At 38.3% G+C, this 24,102-nt stretch overlaps 1 protein-coding gene across 1 annotated transcript in view; it reads left to right on the top strand.

Annotated features, from left to right (window-relative positions):
• Nucleotides 1-21,436: 21,436 nt before the first annotated feature.
• rassf3 (Ras association domain family member 3) overlaps nucleotides 21,437-24,102 on the top strand; it is a 211,812-nt gene continuing 209,146 nt past the window's right edge. The window contains exon 1 of the mRNA XM_039770044.1: nucleotides 21,437-21,865. Within this exon, the coding sequence (XP_039625978.1) occupies nucleotides 21,499-21,865 (367 nt within the window). The 5' untranslated portion in view covers nucleotides 21,437-21,498. The remainder of the gene's footprint in view (nucleotides 21,866-24,102) is intronic.

Genomic DNA, 24,102 nt, shown 5'->3' with positions numbered 1-24,102 from the left:
CTATCACCCCAGGCAAGATAATGCCCTGCGCACGTTCTCTCCTCCGGTCCTTCCACTACAGAAGCATCCTGGTGAAGAAAGGGCAATGGCCATCCACCACAATGTGAATAACCACTCCTCTCAACCTTGGACATTCCTTATTAATATCTGTCTATTCAAAATGTGGAGAAAGGAAACAATGGGCATTTTTCCAAGCAAAGATTTCGCTGAAGTAGAGTCTGGGCTCTAATGACCACCGAGTAGTCTCAATTAAAAAAAAACTGGTTACTTTAACTTTAGCTGTTTAAAGTTTAACAGCTAGTAGGGGGTGGTAGGGGAATAAAAACAAAGAACAGAGCAGCCTACTCTCACCAAACAGGAATAACTAATTAATTGAGAGCCTGATATTCATTTGCTTTTTATATAGTCCCTGCATTAATACCTAACCATCATGCAACTGGTCATGCACCGCTCTAAAACTGTAATGGCCATTAGCATTAGTTATGTCTTGAATATGCACTATATATGCACTATATACTGTTTAATTCTTTTAATTACCCTACAATCAAACATGATTTGAGATATTTGAGAATTCACTGTGTACCCTTAGGGACTTTATTATCCTGATGGTTGACTTGATAATTCACAACCAGCACAGTTAGAACTAGAGCTACTGCAATAATGAAGATTCTTGAGGTCTGACAAAGAGCAGGGACGCATGGTTTTAATGAATCTGACAGGATTATAAGCTGCAAATGAAAGCTGTGTGTGATAGGTTTTAAACACTTTTTTTCTTAGTGTTCACATTTGATTTATATACATTTGTTTTCACATTGCTTTTCTAATTGGGTTTTACATCTGTATTTCACCGTTTAAATTATTTAACAAAATTTTAATTGCCTCTCATACTATAGATATCAAGTTTTTGATTCCTAATTTCTTACAGATGTGCCCCGAATAAACTGTTTTTAATATAATGCATCACCCATGCAGCATTACCACATATAAGGTTGTTCTTTTTGTGCGGTTTGGTGTATGGTACTACTGTGCAGATCCATGGGACGTAAATGTGGAGTCTGTTTCTTTAAACAGGCTTTGCACATATGCAGAGGGTCTGATGCGAATTGTAGCATTTATTTTTTAAACATAAAAAACAGTTTTAGAAGCTACATAGCCCTTGGTAGGTCTTGACCTGATCGTGGAAATGATGAATGAAGTTGTTTATTGAATACAGTTCCACTCCTCAGGAAGGAAGGTCTTTTAACATCAAGATCAGCTTGCACCATATCATAGTAAACCTGGCTGAATGAATGAACCATATACAGAATCCAGAAACACTGGGTTTGCTGGCAACTGATGGCCTGAGCTCTCGGAATGTCTAACTTATACCAAAAATGCGAGAACCATTCCTGTTAACAGCCGGCTCCGTAGAGGCCAAGGTGCCAGACTACCTTGACAGTCAAGTCAGCCAGGAGTGACCAGTGACATAAAAAGTAGCCATCCATGAGAAGGTGCCCTAATATGTAATAAATGTAATTTTGGAGAGAACAGCGGACGTAATTCTGGAAGTCGGCACCTCCACCGCAACATCGAGAGATTATGTGAAGGTTCTTATTTCTTACTTTGCAATAAATGTTATTGTACAAATTGTTTCTTCATTTTTTTTCAAAAATTACCAAAGGGAATTACTAAAACATTGATGAAAATGTTTATGTTTACAAATTATTTCTTAAAAGTAGAATGAAAAATGATATATGTATGAAATGCACAGCACGATTCCAGCCGAATGCACCATTTCGAATATTCTGGCAAGACTCTCAAACTTAAGAAAGAACAACTTACAATAATTAATAGTGAAGCGCCATCTGTCGTCTGATTAGGAAGTTGACATGCAACTATTGGTAAATATAACAAGACGCCTGAAACCAATAAATCCTGAACATTTTTGTGACATTTTTTGTGATATTTCATCATTTTATTTGTTTAGTCGCTTCTACAACTTAAAGCACTTAATTAAAGGGTGCTACATTTGCTCCGTAAATAGTATCAGTACTGTACTTACAACTGCCTCGAAAAATTGTACCTTCAATAATCGGTAGTAACTGTAATTTAGAATTTTACTCTAGTAAATTTAAATTGTAAAGAAAAAGATTCTTTTACCCTGCATGTCCGTTTCCTTCGTTACTGTTACATTATAGTTTTACTCGTTTCATCGTCCTATCCTCAAGACCCCGCAACGGTCTACTATTACGGAAAAACTAACGACAACCCTAAAGTTAAAGCGGATTCTTTTGGGGATTTCAGGTCTCATTTGCGGCTACAATTTTCCTCATTTAGTACTTATAGCCAATAGCGAACCTGATCACGAGCTGACAAAGCATTCTATCAATTTCATTGGTTAGAACTGGCTGCCAATCACAGATGCTCCGCTAATGGTTTCCAAGTACCGAATTTGACCAATTCTCTGCGGCTGCAGATCGACGGAACTTTACAAGAAAGGGCACTCAAACACATGCTACTCGTATTTTAAGAAGTTCCAGCCACGTAGCTGGAAAATCAGAGGCAAGTAGCCCGAGTGAACCATTTAAGAAAATACCTACACATATGTGGTTATTTATTATTTTGTTGTGTATCTGGCTTGCCAACCTGTTGTCTAGGTGGATAGAAAACTCTTCTGTATATGTGGGACAATAGCTCACTAGCTACATTAGGCAACGGGATTTTTTTTTGGATTAACTAATAAAGATCTCAGGTTGACACTAGCTACCGTTCGGCTTTTATGTCGTTATCATCTATCAAATCAGATTAACAAAATAAAAAATACAGAATTATTAGGAAAACTATATTGATAAAGGGCCTGGTTGTGTGTCAGGAAACACTACGGAATTGGGGTTCCTTATTACCAACAGCAATACGTCCACATAATGCCTCGTTGTGAATGTGACTGCCAAGTCAGAAGTTACTTTTTTAAAATTTTCTTTTCAGTCTTTCTGGCGTGTGTTCAGAACATAGTACGTGTGTGCAACTCTATCTAGTATTATTCATTTATTTAATGAATTTCTGTAAAAGGCACAATTTCCTCCTGGTCTCAAATAAAGTGTTCTCTCTCTATTTAAGCTGTGTTTTAGCTGTCAAAGTCAACTTATTTTTTGTTTTGTTGAAGGCTCAATGATCCTGAATTAATACGCTGATACTGACATACTGAAGAATACAACATGTTACAAGTCACTGACAAAATTAACTGGCGTAGTTATTTTTAAACAGCTACCTTACATAAAAATACGTCAAATGATTAAATGTTATGGCTTCATGTAGATGGTTTTAACAACATTCCTTTTTTGTAATGTGCACCTGAAATATGGGTTGCTATATATAGCGTGATACAATTTTCACATTTTTTTTCTATTTTTTTGTTGATACTCATTTCTAAGCTTACAAAATGTCGGAACATTTGCAAGAGGGATGCTTCAAACCGTTGCTAGTGACACCATACCTTTGCACGATAGGAGAGCAACATAAAGATAGCGAACTTATTTTTCCGCGAAGGATTAATGTTTGTCATGGTTATGGAAGCTGATTTATGGTGAATTGTTTTAGAAAAACTAACGAACTTGTAGCATACTAGTCAATGTGGGCCGCTATAGTTTAATACTGATTTTATATCAATGTATGAAAAAGAAAGAAGAGTCTGATCATTTTTATTAATAAATTCTCCGTTTTACTACTTCTGTCTTAGTAGTTCACTGTAGATAAGCTGTACACTAATCTTTACACTGCAAAACTATGCACCAAATGCAACAATTCAATTACATTTTAACTGTTAACTGCATTCATTTTTCTTTTACAGTACACTACCTATTGGTCAATTCTTTTAACAGTTTTTTGATGATGAAATAACTGCCAAATTTTTAACAATGTATTAGTAGCACAAGTCCGGCATTTCAGATAATAAATGCTCCTGCCTTTATAGACTCATAAAAACAACATTTATTAAGGGCAACAGATAAATAAATACAATACGACTCGTGAAGGCTTCTGTTACATCATGAATACAAAAGAAGTTTGGAATGTGCAATAAACCCCCACAAACTTCCCAAGAACTTCTGAAATGATCATAAAATAGCAAACAAGACCTATAAACAGTGCAACAACTCAGAGCAAATTAATCTAACAATATTGTTAAAAATGTGAAGAAAAACGTGACAAGCCCAATTGTATCTACAAAACAAAACTTACAATTAGTTAAAAACACCTTGACTCGTAAAAATATACATGTTTTTAAAAACACTTAAAATCCCCATAAAAAATCTTTTACTTAATTAAAACCTACCACGTAAAAGTGAACATTTAAGGCTCAAATTTCTTTTCTGTACGGCAACACTGAGTTAAGCCGTTAATCTCCTCACACACCTGGCTTGAGACGGTTCCTAGGCCAGTTGAAACAGGCGGGTGAATTAGTCTCGTAAAGAAACAAACACCTACCTTGTTCACAAACCACATGTACTATATGGGCCATCCATATTTATTAATCCTAAATTGGGAAGGTTCAGAGGTATTATCCAAAATGAAGATGAAATAAAACTTAAGAAATGTCACAAAAATGGTCAACAAGAAACACAAGACTGAAGCTGACTATTTATTCGTAGCTCCTTATTGGGCTGGCTACTTATTCTTGGCACCTCAGCATAGTGCATTACTGTACAAGTTACGACACAAAGATCCATTACAAAGGTGACCTTTTAAATGCTTAAAGAATTATAAAGGAACCAACATGATTTGAACAGTAATTCACCCGGGGAGGTGTGCAGACTTTCGTTGCAGTACTCGTATTAAAATGTAAAATTATCCAAATGATGTACGCTTTGACATCCCTGCAGAATGTGCCAACCAGGACTGTTCTCTGTCTTATCCGATTGGTGGTGCCGCCAATCACCTCCAGCTATCTGCAATGCATTTTTGAGAAACCAATTGGGTGGGACCCAACGGATGATTAACGAATTGGCTAATTTAGGCTGCAGTCTTGGGACCCCGAATGACTGAAGGGTCCCAGTTGGAGGGGGGAATAGTTTAATTTGTTACTGTCATTACTTAACGGGTGAAACTTATATTTATCAGCAGGGATGGACTGGCCATTGGACTGGACTAATGGGACAAACCCCACCGCGCTCTTCCTCTGTTGGGACGGGTTGATCGATACCACAGTAATCTATATTTCGATGCTCAAACTGTATTCATTTGATATTCGAGTGCCATTAAAAATATTGATTACTGTTTTTCTTCTGTAAAATAAGGTTATCACAATGGTATAGAATGTTCTAACACACTTTCCGCTCACACATACTGATATAAGCAGACGCGCTGTGACGCAAGAAGGCCATAAACCCACACCCCTTGCACAAGCACAGACTCTGTACGACAATGGCTGACCGAAAGCATAGCATTGTATGTTGCTACATTTCACAGATGAAAAAGAATACAGCTGCCCGATTCAATATTTGTGAGAAGAAAGTTTAGCACAGTGGTAAATCAAAAATCTTATTTAAACATTTAAGAAGTGCATATGTTGACCAACAAAAATGTTGGTAAAACATCAAATGGATGCAAATCTGAAGCCCGATTTAGCTGCAATCAGTGCCAGATAAGGGATGCTGCAGGCACGAGACATTATCCAGGTAACTCTACTGCTAGCAGCTTTAATAAAGACTTTTTAGTTGAATTCAACATTTTACTATTTACCACTAATTAATACTTATGAAACGCAAAACCCATTGTTAGCATAATTGAGGACACATAAAGCATAACTGTCAAAGCATTTTGTCACAGTTACTGTCTGTTTTTTTTTCTTCTAATTAAAATGAAGCGGAGAGTGTAACCAATATTTATAAATAAAAATGTTAAATAGTCTGACACTATGCAAAATGTTAAAATCATATTGTGCTGCCGTCTCCTCCCACAGCATTTTAGCTGGACTGACAATGTTAAAGTGGCTTCTTATGTATGTATGTTTTCACCCTGTGATGGGCTGTCCAGGAATTGTTCCTGCCTTGCACCCATAGAGGCAAAATAGGATCAAGTATAAAAATATCAACATTACTTTTTCTAAATTCAAATTTGACACTTAACTAAATGTAAAGCTAATATGACAAAATCTTTCTTGATAAACCAGAAGGGTAAAATACAGTATAATAGAAAATGCAAATGTGGGAATATTATTTTTTTTGTAAATGTTAGTTTTCTAAGGGCATCAATTTAAGTACTTTCATGAAGTGATTGCCTGGTTTACATGTATTAAACAATTAACCAAAACTTTATGATAACATAGAAGCTCATATTATCTTTATTATGTTTGTATGTTCATTCTAGGCAGCATGGCGGTGCAGTGGTAATGCTGCTGCCTCGCAGTAAGACGACAAAGGTTTGTGACCTGGATCCTCCCTGCATGGAATCTGCATGTTCTCCCTGTGTCTGCATTGGTTTCCTCCCACAGTCCAAAGATATGTAGTTTAGGTGAATTAGCAATGTTAAATTAGCATGTGTTTGGTGTGTTTGCCTTGCAATGGATGGGCATCCTTTTCAGGGTTTCCTCCTGCTTTGTGTCCTATGGAAGCTAGGATAGGCTCCACCTCCTTCTGGCAGCTCTGGTCTAGATCAAGCAGGTTAGAAAATTACAAGACTTGTTGATTGTATTAATATAGTATATATTTTGTAATAAATGCGTTATAGTGACCTTGATGTCCTCAGTGCCAGAATGCGGTCAGTGGTAGACCTCTCAGGTGTAAAACCAAACTGCTCCTGTTGCTGATAGGCGAGCAAGTAATCAAGGATCCTATTGAGGATGACCCTAGCAAGGACCTTACCTGGCACTGAGAGCAGTGTTACCCCCCTGTAGTTGCAACAATCCAGGCAATCACCCTTCCCTTTCCAGATAAGGATGACAAGTTCCATTTTCCCATCAGATGGGATGATGCCCATCTCTCAAATGGAAGCAAAGATTGCTTGCAATGCCAGGAGGACAGCCTTACCACCAGCCTAGAGAATTTCACCACAGATACCACAGATCCTTGCAGCCTTCCCTAAACATGAACATCAGGAGTAATTCTTTGCAGATTTTGTCAATTTTCGTAAAAAAGTATTTAACTCAGTAGATCGATTTGCCCTGTGGGACATCCTGCGATTTTGCGGGATCCCCCTAAAGTTGTTGGATATAATGGCCAGCCTGTACACTGGTACTGTGAGTTGTGTAGAGTGTGCTTTAGAGACCTAGTGCTTCCTGTCTTGCTATATCGTTGTGAGACATGGACACTATCCAGTGACCTGAGATGAAGACTGCACTTTTATTAATGCAAAACAAGAAAAGCAATAAGGGGCAGATAATCTAAACATGAGATCAATAAAAGGTAAAAATGATTAATTTATTGTGAAACAAAAACCTGTAGCATTGGGGAGAGGTTTGAAGGACTGAACCTGTGTGTACTTTATGACTTTACTAGAAAATCAATAGGAAATAACATGTGCAGATGCCTTGAAGCGTGCAAAAATAGCTGGTGCCTGGCCAATTGTAGCGTGTTAGTCTGGACAAAAGTCCAGGGACAATTTCTGATGCCAGTCCATCTCAGATTACCTGTCACTTATGCCAAAGAAGAGTGCTCTTTATCAAAGCGGGCTATAGCATAAAATAGACTGAGGTCTATATATCAACAGGAAAGACTCAATAGTGTAACACTGATCCCCCTTAAAACTGAGACACTTCAACAACTGGATTTAACAAGAATCATAAAGGATTTTGCTGCAAAGGAAACCAGAATAAAAAGCTTACAAATACAGTGATATGTATTTTGCTATTGTGCTATGCATTCATCTGAGGTGTGTGGATGTTGTAGGTTATCTGGCTAGACAACAGTAGGCCACTGTGTGCACTAGCAGAAGTGACCTTGTTGCTCATATTGTGTTGTTTGTAGTTGATCATATGGTTGGCCTAAAAGCCAGATTGGTGTTTCATAGTACATATTTCAATGTTCCATAATATATTCTTTATATTTTTATGTTAAAATAAATGTGTTCACGAAGTGCCACACAGTGATTTGCATTTCATACCTGCTATGGGTTACTACCAGGTCGTGGTGGGCCCTGAAGCTAGCCTTAGCCTACAGGCCCCCAAGTTACTTAATCTGCCCTGATGGGACCTTCCCAATCATGCCACAGTTAAAATCACTGAGATCAAAATTTCACATGGCTTTTCATGTGAACATTATCTGAAGCTCCTGACCTGTATCTGCATTATTTTATGCATTGCGATGTTGTCACACAATTGTCTGATTAAATAATTGCATGGATAAGCAGGTGTACAGGTGTGCCTAAAAATTTGTACACGGAGTGTATATGCAAGAACACATACATTTCTCTATTCACAGAGCCATATACTGTACATTCTTACATTGTCTTTTCTAACACACAATCTCTTCATCATTTGTAAACAAGCCATATTATTTGCATGGTTTGAAAAATATTTTGTGACAAGCTGTAAAGACAGAGTTAGGGAAGATATACATGCTAAAGATAACATTTTAAAGCTGATTTTGAGTGGAATGCAGAAAGTTGTATTTCTAGTTGTACAGAGGTAAGATATTTGAAAAGATCTAAGCATTTGAAACAGTTGGTTTGTGCAATATGCATTACACCACACTTTTAATTTTTGCTTGTTTTTGTACTTGATTACTGTTTCATTGATCCCAGTTTTGTTGGAACTAGCAGACATAATTAACCCAAAGACATGCAGGTAGGTCAATGGGTTTTGTTAAATTGCCCTTTTTGTGTGTGGGTTTGTGTGTTCACTCTGCAAAAGTGCAATGCACCCTGTCCAGGGATTGCTCCTGCCTTGCACCCTATGCTTACAGGTGTAGTGAAAAATTCAGTGCCTTGTGAAGATCCAGTGAAAATCCATTTCGCTGCACCAAAAAAGCAACCGGCTGTCCCTAGTCAGGTCTCCAAGTAGCTTTTGCAAAGGGTTGTGTGACAATTAAATTCTGGAGACATGAAATTTATGAAGACAATAGCTCTTTTTATCTACTCACCTACCCAAATTATGCGTCAAATCTGAAAACAGCAGTTACGTCTGTTACAGACATTTTTACAAGTGCTAATGATTAGTGATTTGACATATCAGAATGTTTTGTTCCTAAAGCACCACATACAATTCTACACATTAAAATAAAATCAAGTATGGTTATTCTTAAAAGGCTCAAATGTGGGCTTCAGTGTACCAGCACTCATTTAAACCTCTGGTCTGGAGGCATCCATCATTGTCTCTATGACTTTTAATCTCAAGTACCAGCATTTAAATTATTATTTTTTTAATTAATGAAATGCAAACTTCTCTGTAAAGCCAAATTAAAACGTATTTTAATAAGTAGTGCAAATAGAAAACCAAGTGAAGTCCATGAACTTGAGCCCAGTGCTACTATAATAGATTTTGGCTCCTCAAAACCATGACTTGGAATAAGCATTCAAATAAAAATAAATTGATAAAACTATAGACTTCTAACCCCCTTGACTCTCAAATAAAATAAACACATTTGACAACAGATAGATGGAATGGTAACTGTAAATTGTTAGTGTTATATTGTCTTTTGTGAACTAGTTTGTTTCACCATCACATTGTTTCACATCTCCTGGTATAGTACTGTAGATAAGATACTGAACCAAATGAGCTTCAATATGTATATACTAAATTTTACATTTACTAGACTTGCTAGTTCCAAATTTCAATTGTCAAAGGTATATTTCATATTTAGAAAAAGTAAAAGTGTACATTCTATTGTGGCAAAAGAAAGAAGAAAGATTTACTCACTTTCTGGATTACCATAAATTTGACAGCAGACTCTTTCACTATACACCAATTGAGTGTCCAACAATCAAATTCAAATCATTTTCCTCCTAATGCACGATCACCCATCAGATGGAGAGATTACTCTTTATTTGCCCTTAAAAGGAAATTAAAATTTTATAGAAGGTCAAAAATAACAAACATACATACAGTGTATATATATATATATATATATGTATATATTCCCACTAACCAACACAGTTACAAAACACAGTAATTAAAATACGCAACACTTTATTTCCTCTCTTCCTCCGTCTCTCCTTCCACCTCCACTCCAATCAACAAGCTTTGTCTCTCTTCCTCCCGACTCTGGCTCCCACAGTGAAGGCAGCGGGCTTCTTTTACGCCACCCAGGAGTACGTCCGGTGGCCCATGAGCATGATCCAGGAAATACTTTCACGTGAGGCAGAAGGCTGATACAGCATAGCTCCACAGTCCCTGCAGCCCCCCCGGCGGCATCCCCAGAACCCAACAGGACTGAGGCACCACACTCCAACTACTAGCGTGCCCTGTGGGAATCTGTGGTGCCACTGCAACCCAGGGGGGCTGCCATCTAACGATCTGGGGGAGGTAATGTCTTGTGCATGTTGTCTCCCCTGCTCCTTCGAGTATACAGGCGTCCCAGGCGGGCAAGGCTCATGGCTGCCTGCCATAATATATATATAGTGGATGATGTAATAGTTGGACTGGTGCCCTGACTGGGATAGATTGCAATACCTTTTCTGGCTGGGAGGCTATAATAGATGGATTTCATGGATGGGGGTACAGCCCAGCCAGGATGGTTTCTAGTTCTTGCCCCAGTCAGGGAGATCATATAATGGATGGAATGGAGGAGACTCCATACCAGAGCTGGATTGTACCCCAGTATACTGCTCCCCTGGCATTGTTCTATTTTGGATACCCACAGGCTTTGCATGGAACTCATAGTTCAAAGAGCAGCTCTGTTGGGGTCCATGGGTGTTTTCAGATGGTGTTGCCAGGAATAGGCCTTAATGTTTTTTGGAGCTTCCACCTGGCCTGGAAGTGCTTCCATTGTGCAGTACTGTAGCATCGGAAGTACTTCCGGATCCTGCAAAAAATGGAGCTTGTCTGCCTCATCATGGATTTGTACTGCTGTCTCTACTGCCTAAAATATGAGATTTGTTTTGCTGTACATGTGTTATTTGATTTATCAGCCTTCTTCACTGACCTAAATTATTTTGATTTTAGGTTTATTATTAATGGTTAATATCCCAGCAGCACAGGACACAAAGCAAGAGCAAAAGCAGGATGAACAGAATAGTGTGTGATAACTCACACTGGACTAATTTAGAGAGTCTGACAAACTTAACAATCTGATGGAAACGTGGACAGAAAGTATAAACTCTACAAGTCTGAAAAAGGTTTCCAACAATTGCACTGATTTTTGAAAAAAAAAGTATACTGTAGTTCTTTTTCCTTTGTAAAATGATTTCATCCCACCTATCCCAGTTTTATCAAGGACAAAAAAATCCTCAAACAAATATAGCAGCTAGTAACTTATGGGTTGTTTTTTAATAAGACAAATCAACAGCCTCCTCCTCAACATTACTTTAGGTCAAGGATTACTTTAGGTCAAGGAGGCAACATTATCCTTATAGGTTAAAAAAGCAATGAATCCACCATGTAGGGGGTTGAAACTGATAGCACTTTCTCAACCTTTATTAATTATGTAAAGGACTCGCTAGTCACATGGCCTAGTTAATCACCCTTTGCCCCTGATACAGGATCCAAATATACAGTATATATAGGATCAGAGCAATGCAAAAGGGAATAAAGGGACTAAAGAGAGAGGCAAAATATGGGTAAATGGAGGAACTATATGACCATTCTGATTAGATCCAACTGTTATGCTTTCAGTCTACTGTATGCCAATATTTAATTCAATAACTATTGCAGCAACATTTGGTTTAAGAACAGAGAACTTAAGATTTATTTTTTATGTATTATTTTTAGATGTATGTCCAATAATTTTTGCAATTGGCCTTTGGCACTATCTTTCTAACATGTTCATGAAGAGTTGGTTTTTTGGAGGTGGGAAGAGAAATGTTATTTAAAAAACAAAAAAATATTTCATATGTACTTTCTTACTGACCCTGCCTGTAAACAAGTCATTTGTACATTAAAGCGGTTAATTTTCCACAAAACAAATCATACTAGCCAATCATAGATATCAGACAGACCTGCTACTAAAAAACCCTAAAAACAAATATATGAAATCACATTTTCCTAAAATTTCACCTTAGATCAGGAACATTAAAAAAATCTGAAACTAATTTGAGATGTGCTACTGGGATTAAAAGGTCAAAAGTATAGAAATTGAACAGTAGAGACAGCATTTACTTTAGAATACAACAATTAGCTTATTTTTTTATTGTAGAAATGCTTAATTGTGTAATTTTCATAAATTACTGTATATTGAAGAAATTAAGATTTACACTGGCAACTATAGGCCAGTTAACTGCACCACAGAGAAATTAATAGAAGAACAAAAGAAAGAAGAAAATGACATTCAGTACATGTGTCTTAGCAAAGAGTACAAATGGGCTGAGAAGAAGATCATATTTAACTAACAAACTACATTATAACAAGGTGGCTGGTCAAACTAAAAGACAGAGAGATTTGAGATGCAGCTTGCAGGTGACTGCCAAATGAACCTCGTTCTCATTCATGCAGGTTCACACTGTACATCCGAAAGAACAGATCTTATTTGATGGAATATGCAGCACAACTTCTGGTCCGGGCTTTGGTCTTGTCATGTCTGGACTACTACAACTCACTTCTGGCAGAAGTACCCGCAAGTGTTATCAAGCCATTGCAGATGATCCAGAATAAACCAGCCCATCTTGTATTTAACCAGCCAAGATGGGCTCATGGCACTACTCCCTTCAGATTGCTACACTGGCTCCTAGTAGCAGCACACATTAAGTTCAGATCCCTGATATCTGACTACAGAGTAGTCAGTGGGTCAGCACCTGCATATATGGAGACACTGGTGAAGTGCTATATGCTTCTTCTCACCCACTCAGGTCTGCCAGTTAACAGCATCTACTGATGCTGCTTCTGCCTAGTATCAAGTCTCAATCCATTCTCTTTTTCTGTGTAGTTCCTAGTTACTGGAACGAGCTGCCACCTCCATCCAAACTGCTGACTCCCTCAGTGTATCTAAGAAGCAATTGAAAACCCATCTGATCTGTGAATATCAGTCTAACTGATTGAAAGAAAAATCTTTGCTCTGTGATCTTTCATATTGATAGTTGATTTATTTTTACATTAAGTTTAACAGCTTTATTGATTGTTAATCTAAGATTGTAAAGTTATTAGTTATTACATGTTTTCACTTGTAGCAATCAACTTTTGTTACCTATCCTGCTACAGTTTCTAAACAAACTGGCCCTAGACTAATGTTTTGTTTACCTCTTTTTTTAAGCCACTTTGGATAAAATTGCCAGCCAAGCAAATAAATGTTAATGTAAATGTGCATAGATGACACAAGGAAACATTCAAGTCGTTAAGATTAAAGACCTTATAAAAGCGTATTATGGAACATTTCACATTCTTTGATTATAGCCACACTAACCTTTCTGTTTGTGTTCTTTCAAAGGGCTTCAAAGACACATTTCAAAGAAAAACATAAGAAGCTAAGCTCATTTTAAACCTAGGACCTCATATTTCTCCAGGTTGTAATGACTGACTGACTTTAATCTCTTGCTTCATCTTCTCTAATGGCAGCTTTTTCTCACATACTGTTACTTTTTCTCCTTTCAACTGCCCTGGCTTTGTTCCCTCCTTTCCCTCCTATACTGTATATGTTACCTGCTCTTTCCTTTTCAGATACAAACTTGTTGAAGGCTATACAGCCTTTTCAGCATGGAAGTAACCTTTAACCTTTTTTTTCCTATACAGCACAAGAACTATAGCTGGAACATGTGTGGTGATCTAATGATAGTGGCACTGCTACTAGAAATGCAGCTCAGAAATATGAAGTACTGTTGTTGCATTTGCAAATGGGACAGCTGTGCTAAAAAGTTTTGTTATATTAAAAAGAGCTGGCTGCCTCATTAAGTATCTGGGCATGAGCCAGAAGAATGTCCCACAGAAACCACTTGTAGACACAACAAAGATATTTATTACCTCCCCTTTATATAAAACTTGGACTGATTAAACAATTTTGTGAAAGTGATGAACAAGAAAAGCAAAGGATTTCGATACTTGAGGCAGATGTTTCAGAAATCACTGATGCCAAGATCAAGGAAGGCATTTTTTTTTAAATTGGTTTTTCTGTCAACTAAAGAACACCAAATTTTGTCCAGCTTGTTGATAACATGCATCAAGCAGGCAATATTATCAAGTTTAACAATGTTGCTAAAGATTCATGTTCTGCATTCACACTTGAGCCCTCATGTATAAATGGTACGTACAGTACATACAAAAAAGATGAGATGTACACAGGCATTATCAATTACACCGAAATTAATTGCAAATTATTTACAAATTTAAGGCTCTTGATTGTAATCATTCTGTAACAATATAATGGTGCATGGAATGGCCAAACTTTCCAACTGCCATAGTTGCTTTAGCTTTGTTAGAAGACATCACAAATGGAAGAATTAGGACAGAGCGCAAATTTATAGATGATGATGATGAATGGCTTTTAAGTCGATTTCCATTTCCAAGAGCGATCCTCTGAGCTGTGTGCTGAACTGGCACCAGCTCTACCTGCTGTTTTGCAAGTTCTGTTCACTCTTGGGTTTTCAGCCACAGGAGCTTTTCAGCATGAACTTACTCACCGATAGGGTATTTCACAAACATCACAGAGTCGTGCCATGCCAGCTGTATAGGATGGTATTATCCACTTGTCATCCAGTTAGTTATATGAGATTTCCTTACACTGGGAAATATCGAAGTGCAATTCGTAGCAGTAAACTGCACACACATTGCTATTTCAAAGACTCTGGACATGTTACATCAGTCAGGGATGAATCACCAAAAGAATGATCTGGCATTATATCATGTATAGCAGGAGTGCCTATAAAAACAGCAGCTGTGCAGGTGCTTTTTCCAACTAGTGTGGCAAAAGGCAAGCAGTCCTTTTAAGGAAAGCAAGTCACCTCAAAGAGATATGTAAAGAGTAGTGAATTTATCCGTTGTGGCGCTTGGTGATGACACTACAATATAAAGGTGCATTCAGAGAATGAATTTGCTTATATACTCAGCAAAAAAAGAAACGTCCCTTTTTCAGCACTGTGTATTTCAACAATAATGTTTTAAAAATCCAAATAACTTTACAGATCTTCATTGTAAAGGGTTTAAACAATGTTTTCCATGCATGTTCAATTAACCATAATCAATTAATTAACATGCACCTGTGGAATGGTCGTTAAGACCTTAACAGCTTACAGAAAGTAGGTATTTAAGGTCACAGTTCTAAAAATGCAGGACACTAAAGAGACTTGTCTACCGACTGTCAAAAACACCCAAAGAAAGATGCCCAGGGTCCCTGCTCATCTGCGTGAACGTGCATTAGGCATGCTGCAGGGAGGCATGAGGACTGCTGATGTGGCTAGGGCAATAAATTGCCATGTCCGCACTGTGAGACGCCTAAGACAGCGCTACAGGGAGACAGGAAGGACAGCTGATCATCCTCGCAGTGGAAGACCACGTGTAACAACACCTGCACAGGATCGGTACATCCGAATATCACACCTGCGTGACAGGTACAGGATGGCCACAACAACTGCCCGAGTCACACCAGGAACACACAATCCCTCCATCAGTGCTCAGACTGTCCGCAATAGGCTGAGAGAGGCTGGACTGAGGGCTTGTAGGCATGTTGTAAGGCAGGTCCTTACCAGACATCACCAGCAACAACGCCGCCTATGGGCACAAACCCACCTTCGTTGGACCAGACAGGAGTGGCAAAAAGTGCTCTTCACTGATGAGTCACGGTTTTGTCTCACCAGGGGTGATGGACGGATTCGTGTTTATCGTCGAAGGAATGAGCGTTACACCGAGGCCTGTACCCTGGAGCGGGATCGATTTGGATGGCTAGGGCCATTCCACCCAGAAATGTCCAGAAACTTGCAGGTGCCATGGTGGGAGAGTGGGGTAACATCTCACAGCAAGAACTGACAAATCTGGTCCAGTCCATGAGGAGCAGATGCACCGCAGTACTTCAAGCAGCTGGTGGCCACACCAAATACTGACTGGTACTTTTGATTTTGAGCCTCCCTTCATTCAGGGACACATTGTGAAACATTTTTAGTTTATGTCTTATGGTGTTGACTCTTTTAGTGTTCATACAAATATTTACACATTAAGTTTACTGAAAGTAAAAACAGTTGAAAGTCAGAGGACGTTTCTTTTTTCGCTGAGTATATAAATAGTAAGCATTTCCACTCTATTAATGTGCTGCTGTATAGTGAAGAGAAAGTATGTTGTATTGTACAAGCATGCAGCATGCTGTCTAATGTGGCACACAATCGTGGCTTGCCTGTATCTGAAGAGATGCAGTATGATGAATGTGACCTAGACCCACCAAATGATCAGCCAAATTTGACAGCCTTGCAACCTTGTTTGAATGTAATTTGCAGAATGTAAAAACAGGTAATCAGATGGAGCATTTATTTTTAACCAACTCATTTCATTTGTGGCCAATATCACATAGTTCAGCCCTAATATTCCTTAGTTCATTGGCCACAGCTCTTACAGCATCCATTATTGCATTTTGTAACTCCAGAACAGCGTCCATCAGCACATAGCCAGATGGTCACCAGGCAGTTTCCGAGGCAGAGGTTTGTGTGCAACCAGCACCCGAAGATGTGCTGGGCAGGACAGCGCCATTACTGCCTGGAGGTCAGCTTTTGCAATATTGTCTGAAACATAATAAACAGATGGTGGGCTGTGACTCGCTTTTCACATCAACAAAAGTCTTTTTTATTTTGAGCACTGTGCAACTTTCTGAACTTGAATGTTCGAGTGTTTCCGCCCTGCTGTATCACTCCTTTTGTTGCTTATACCACTGTTTAAGTCAACAACTAGTACATTTTTCCTTGTCCCCACTTTGCATTTGTTGAAATTTTTTTTTCTGTGTGCTCTTTCCATTGTCTTTTAACAAAACACTGAACAGAAGGGGCTATTTATACTGATTTGCACATTCAAATATGTGAAATTCTGGGAGGCGTCGAGATGGGGCTGTAGGTGTGTGCACGTGTGTTAAATTTCATGTTCATTGGGGTTTACAAAGGGAAAGTGTGTGGAACTTGACATATGCATAGTTTTATGCATCTAGATTTTTTTGTGTGTATGCACATAACCAGTTTTGTCCATACACCATGTTTTAGTATGAATTTTACACGTGGCATTATACATGAGGCCCCTGAACTTCTTCCCTGGTAATCTTGGTGCATTCAGTACTAAACATTGTAAAAGGTTTCACCAGAATGTTGCAATGGTAGAAGCACAACCTTTGTCCCAGGAGCTCGTTTCTCCTGTTTCTTGAAATTGTAGTGTATTACCTATGTAGAAATTGATAAAAAAAGGGTACATGCCTCCCTAACCCTAACTTGGTGACATGTTATGCATTCAGTTAATAAATATGCACTCGGGACTTCTAAATACATCCTCACGGCTATTTTATTATTAGTCAGCAGACAATCCACATGTACTTCAGAACAGGTAATCCATCTAAAACTAACCATGTTAAGGTCTTGCAGGTTTTTGGATGGGAGACCATTTAGAAAAGGGTTGAGTTGCCGTCAAGGGAAATGTTGATGAGGCCAGTAGGAATTACTTACCCTGTGGTCTGTGTGTGGATTTCAATGCCCCAGTGCAGTGACTGGAACACTGTGCTGAAATAATGGCAATCACACCATCTCTATTTGGCTATCTCTCTCACTCCTTCACCACCTAATAGCTAATGTGTAATGAGTGTACTGGAGCAAATATGGTTGCTGTTGCATCATCCAGTTGGATGCTACACATCTGTGATGAATGTAGTGTTTCCCTTCTGTCTATGTAAAGCACATTGAGTAGGTTAGAAAAACATTACATAAATGTAATTATTTATTATTAGTCATTATCTTATTACCATTGCAGCCATAAATTTTACCATGAGTCTTCAGAGATTTTAAATCTCCATTAGGTACTTCTTGAACAGATTTAAAGTTAAGAAATGTGAGCTCCTATTAGCCATAGACCTTTCATAGCCAACAACAGCACATCAATCATTCCTAGGGTTGCCAGATTAGAAAATTAGAAATACGGGACACTCTTAAAATCTCTCTTTATATTACGATATATATAAATGTATACATGCTTCCTACACACCCAGACCAATATCTATACTAATAAAAGGCAAAGCCCTCACTGACTAACTGACTGACTGACTCATCACTAATTCTCCAACTTCCCGTGTAGGTAGAAGGCTGAAATTTGGCAGGCTTATTCCTTAAAGTTTACTTACAAAAGTTGGGCAGGTTTCATTTCGAAATTCTACACATAATGGTCATAACTGGAACATATTTTTTCGTCCATATACTATAATAGACGTCTGCTCGATGGCCGTGGGAGGCGGAGTTACGCCTCCCACGTAATTTAGTGCCTGCCCATATAAGGCCGTCCATCAGTGGCAATCCAATAGAAACACAGCCACTAAATATTCACGGGTGAAGGACTGTGCTTATGCAGACAAAGTTGAGATGGTGGCATATATATACTAGCAAAATACCCACGCTTCACAGCGGAGAAGTAGTGTTTTAAAGAAGTTATGAAAAACAAAAGGAAACATTTTAAAAATAACGTAACATGATTGTCAATGTAATTGTTTTGTGACTGTTATGAGTGTTGCTGTCATCAAGGATTTGATTATCATTATTTGTTTCAATTATGTTCGTATTTGGAGGATGTGTTGTGTTCAAGTTACATTCAGTGTTTGTCTAGTCTATCCCTGACCATCTCATCTTCGTTGTCAACCGTTGTAAAGATAACAGGTTTCATTCATCCAAGTGATCACTACCCAAATCGGTACTCGTGAATCTAAGATGTTTAACTGGCATTCCCGGTATTAAGTTGTGGATTTGCCTGCAAATATTTAGTGGCAGCGTGTCTATGAACGTAATTTAAACTTAAGCTTTACACCTTGCTTTCCTATTGATATGTCTACACAGGCTTGTTCAGCTTCATCACATGAGCCGCTCGGAGTACATGCATCGAAGGTTCTCAGCTGTGCTTGTGCTATCTCGTGCGATCTTGCGATGTCCACAGCTTTATTTAATGTTAGCTCAGACCCAGCACTTAAAAGTTTCTCTCGCACTTTTGCTGAGTTTGTACCAAACACTATTCTATCCCTGACCATCTCATCTTCGTTTGCATAAGCACAGTCCTTCACCAGCAATTTTAACTCAGTTACAAAGTGATCAAAAGTCTCGTTTATACCCTGCGTCCTCTCATTAAACTTGTATATCGCGAATATTGTATTCATCTTAGGCATGACAAACGCCAGCGGCAGCATGTCTATGAACTTAATTTAAAGTTAAGCTTTACACCTTGCTTTCCTATTCGTTTGTAGTAGTACTGTCTTCTGCATTTTAAAGTGACACTGTATCCCAATGGCTTTCAAATTGGTCCTGAAGTAATTGTTTCATTTCAGTATTCAGTGTTGTCCACATTTCTATATAGTTAAGGGGGCAGACTCCATAAAAAAAAGTGTTAATGAAAAGAGCAAAGGAAATGTAAGCATTTAAAACACAGACAACATTCTTTTGCTCTCAGTAGCTCAAAGCAATTAGAAACTGTAGCTACCCAACAGAAAAAAAATATTCCTACTAAAGGATTGATTTACAAAGGATAATAACAATGTGAACATAATTCACTTTATAAATTTAATGAAACTAAAAAATAAAAACTACAAACACTATGGCCATACATAACAAAATACTATGTGTAACATTGTATTCAAGTTCCCCTTTCTTTGTTATATAATGAACTACAAAAACCACCTAGATTTTAAATCCTTAAAGGACACCCAGTCCTTAAAAAAAAAAAAAAACTCCTTTCACAGCAACTAAAAGGCAATCCAAAACCAGTTGATCTTGATATTAACCCCAAGTTGTCCAGCAACAATGATCCAGCTCCTTTCAAAAACGTTTGTTGATATTCTGGAGTAAGTAGGTCAATAATCATTCCCTCAATTTACCCTTATATGATAAATATAACAAAAGATAAAGTTTAACTTCTTTTCAATAGGTTTTCCCATTGTTATATTAAAAACCACAATTCTGGCTACCGATAACAACTGCAAAACACCTATTCAGGATACAACATAAAATTACAGCTATAAAATATTTCCAGAAAACAAAGGCACAAACAAAGTAAGTGTGTGTGTCTGTCTAATCACAAAAGTATCCACTATTCAATGCTATATACGATTACATACAGAACATTAAAACAGGCACCTTGTCCTTTCCTCAATAATATCACCTGTTTTTCCACTTACTAATAAAAAAAAACTGGCAAGCCAGCTACACCACAACTAGTTTCCTACTTCAGGGCTACATTCAGATCAAGAAATGCATCATCAGTAATCACTGCTTCATGTTAAAGGTTGAGAAACATTAGTAAAAAAACACCCAATCCCATAAATGCTAATAATAATATTAATAAATATTAAGAATATTGCTTTGCATTAGTGATCACAGCCCCAGCTGATTTACTTCAAACAACAGACTAGGCACAACATTTATAGCACTGGTCTCTGAGTGGGTTTTCTCCTGGGTTTCTGGTATCCTCATACGTTCTAAATGTATCTAGTATTCGACTCTAAATTAGTCTTGTATGACTGTTTGTAGTTTTATGCATTAGTGTGCTATGTGATGGACTACAGGTATGTGATTACTTTCTTGTAATGGAAGCAGTGACTAAAAAAAGTAAAAGCTGGAAAATTCAATAAAATGTCCCAGTTTTCTTCACAAATTAATCTACTGGGGGGCATGTAGTATGGAGGGGGCATCTTGCTCAAAAGTCCAAGACTGTAGTGTCAAATAACACCCATTTGGTTATGTACTATACTCTGCCATTACAATTTAGACTGGATAGTGTTTTGTTATCTGTCCTATGAAACAAAATGAACAAACAGGACCCAACCTAACGTTACTCGATTATGTTTACCTCTTTTGTAAGTCGCTTTGGATAAAGGTGTCTGCCAAGCAAATAAATATAAGTGAGACTGCAGGGATTACTAAATTGCCAGTCGTGCGAAGACACGTAACGAATGATGTCCGAAGATCTAAAGACGACAGCAGACCCCAAAGCGAAGGTTAAGGATTTGTGAGCTCAGTGGGTAAATTGTGCAGTTCTTTTTACATCGTTTCAATTTTACTTTAAATCTGAATTGCAAAAACAATCTCAAAGGAGGCCCGCAGGTTCAGCGCTGTGAAACTCTACCTGTCGCCCACCTGTTTCGGCACTTTGGTCACTGTGCTTACTTCCTGCTTTTTTACGCGAGTTATTACTGCTCAATTACTTTTGGAGAAAAAAAAAGTTGCGCAGCCGGCACTCAAACCAGCTCTACCTGTGCGATGTTGGCAAGCAAGGAGGACGCGAAGGAAGTTAAATAACCGATGCTGCTTCGCATGGCGGCGGCAGTTAAAAACATGCCCAAATCTGCCGCGGCGCCCGCCCGGCAACAAAAGAGCCCCATGAAAGCGCTGAAGCCTGCCGCCCTAGAGCTATTTGGATTCGGCAAAGGAGTTAAAAAAGAACCTCAAAGCGAACCGCCTGCCGCAGCCATCGAGGATACACCTGCACATCGGGGCAGAAAGAAAGGATTCCGGGCGCCAGACGTGAGGACCATATTCGAGAGTCCCGAGAAAGACCCTCGCGTTCGCCTGGAAAGAGGAGAAGGTCACTGTTTCACCTGTGGGGCAGAGCAGCAGTGGTGTGACGTGTGCTGTCAGCTCATTGTTACGCAGTCTCTGAGGTGCACAGGTACGTGTGACCTGGGGAGGGAATGTCCTGTACCAACTTGCAGGATTTAAGACTAAGCTAAACTCACCTCAGTATACATGCATGCGTTTACGAGTCTGTATAGAATCATTATACAAACATGCATGCTGTACATATATATAGTATATATACAGTGATGAATGCATATTATACACTGTATATATCTCAATATAGTATTACAATTGTTACAAAACAATCTCATTAACCTAACATTTATTTACATCTTATTTTTTGTTTTCCTCTCATCATCAGTTTTACTGTACTGACATATCCAAACCAGTAGCGAAAGTTAAGAAAGCAAATTATATTATACGTATATAATTTTATTTAAAATTTATTTATGATTCTGCTCTGCGTAGAATATATGGGCTGATTAAAATAACTCGAATACATTTTTCTATTATAGTGACGCAAATCGGTCGGGCCGCCGCCCCGGTTACTTAATTTTTGGATTTTAAATTATTAGACTGGCCTTCCCCAACCACAAATATTGTACTAACCTTAAAGTTAGTGGGGGTGGAGCATATAGACTCCTTTAAATGCCTAATCTTAAAAACAATAATACGATTTGCATCACGGTAATAGAAAAGTGCCATCCATAACAGTAATATAACATCCACCACACACAAACACACAGACACAGCATCCACCATCAATTTAAGTTGCACTGCCTGAGCAATAGCGATACCAGTGCTGGATCGCTCGGTGTGCAAGGCAGGGACATTACAGGACACGCTATTTCATCTCCGAGACAATTGTATTACCTGCAGTGTTTCATACTGGGCAAAATCCATCTCAAGCACTGCATTTAAACGTTCACTTTTTAAGTGTTTGAAATTATATGAATGAGATCATAGTGTTTACGTACAGTGAATACTTTTTACCGATAGTTCAAAACGATTTTCTTGCACACCCAGCGACAATGACCTGATTAAGTACTGTAGGTTCTCTAATAGATGGATGGAGTATGCCGTGCAGTAAAATGGAGTGAGGTGTTTATGTGCGAAATGCAGGTAATGCAATTCGATCAATGATATTCGAATTAAAATATGTCTAAATGAGATGATATAATCGGAAATATTATTCGCTATTTGTGATTTTGGCGCTTTTCTTATACAGCACATTTTAAAGGACATGCTATAGAATAAAGGCTGATTTGTCAGTCTGTTAAAAATGAGCGGCTAAATTTGTTTTAACCTTTAAAACTGCATGCCCACATTCCTGTTTAAGATATTATTTGTGCGCAGTTGACACGCTCTCGACCTGTGTGCGTAACATTGCCTCCCACATACCAACACGTGTGCGCTTAGAATGATTGGCAGGTACTCGTGTGTGAATTAGAAAGGACTGTCCTGCGATTCCGGCTCCCTGCCCAGTGTTGTTGTTGCTTTTCCCCTCTGTATGACACTAACATAATGCAGGAATATCAGATTTTGAAGGGTCACAGTGGCTGCATGTTTTTGTTCCAGGCACTTAATTAGTGACAGATTACTCCTGCTAATTGAATTTAGCAGCATTGTGCTTTGCATCTTCACAGCTGCTGGTTGCAATTGGAAATCCTGACGATTTCGTGCAAGACAGTAAGTCAGATACTTTGTTGTAGACATCGACAGCCATGAATGACTGTGCCTCAAAAGAAGTCAAAGTGGTCATAATTGGCTGGCAGTGCACAGATACAAATTCAAGTTCACCTCTCAGCTCGTTAAATTTATGAGTACTTTGCAGCAACGCCGACAGCTTCTTTAACTGTGCTGTAGCTCCAGTGTGTTCGATTTCAGTATATAATGAACGAGATACAGTGGGATGCAAAAGTTTGGGCAACCTTGTTAATAGTCATTATTTTCCTGTATAAATCGTTGGTTGTTACGATAAAAAATGTCAGTTAAATATATCATATAGGAGACACACACAGTGATATTTAAGAAGTGAAATGAAGTTTATTGGATTTACAGAAAGTGTGCAATAATTGTTCAAACAAAATCAGGCAGGTGCATAAATTTGAGCACCACAAAAAAGAAGTGAAATCAATATTTAGTAGATCCGCCTTTTGCAGAAATTACAGCCTCTAAACGCTTCCTGTAGGTTCCAATGAGAGTCTGGATTGTGGTTGAAGGTATTTTGGACCATTCCTCTTTACAAAACATCTCTAGTTCATTCAGGTTTGATGGCTTCCGAGCATGGACAGCTCTCTGTAACTCACACCACAGATTTTCAATTAT

Source organism: Polypterus senegalus, chromosome 11 (assembly GCF_016835505.1).
Source record: "Polypterus senegalus isolate Bchr_013 chromosome 11, ASM1683550v1, whole genome shotgun sequence".
In the NCBI taxonomy this organism is placed as follows: Eukaryota; Metazoa; Chordata; class Cladistia; order Polypteriformes; family Polypteridae; genus Polypterus; species Polypterus senegalus.
This window is presented reverse-complemented; position numbering and strand designations above follow the sequence as displayed.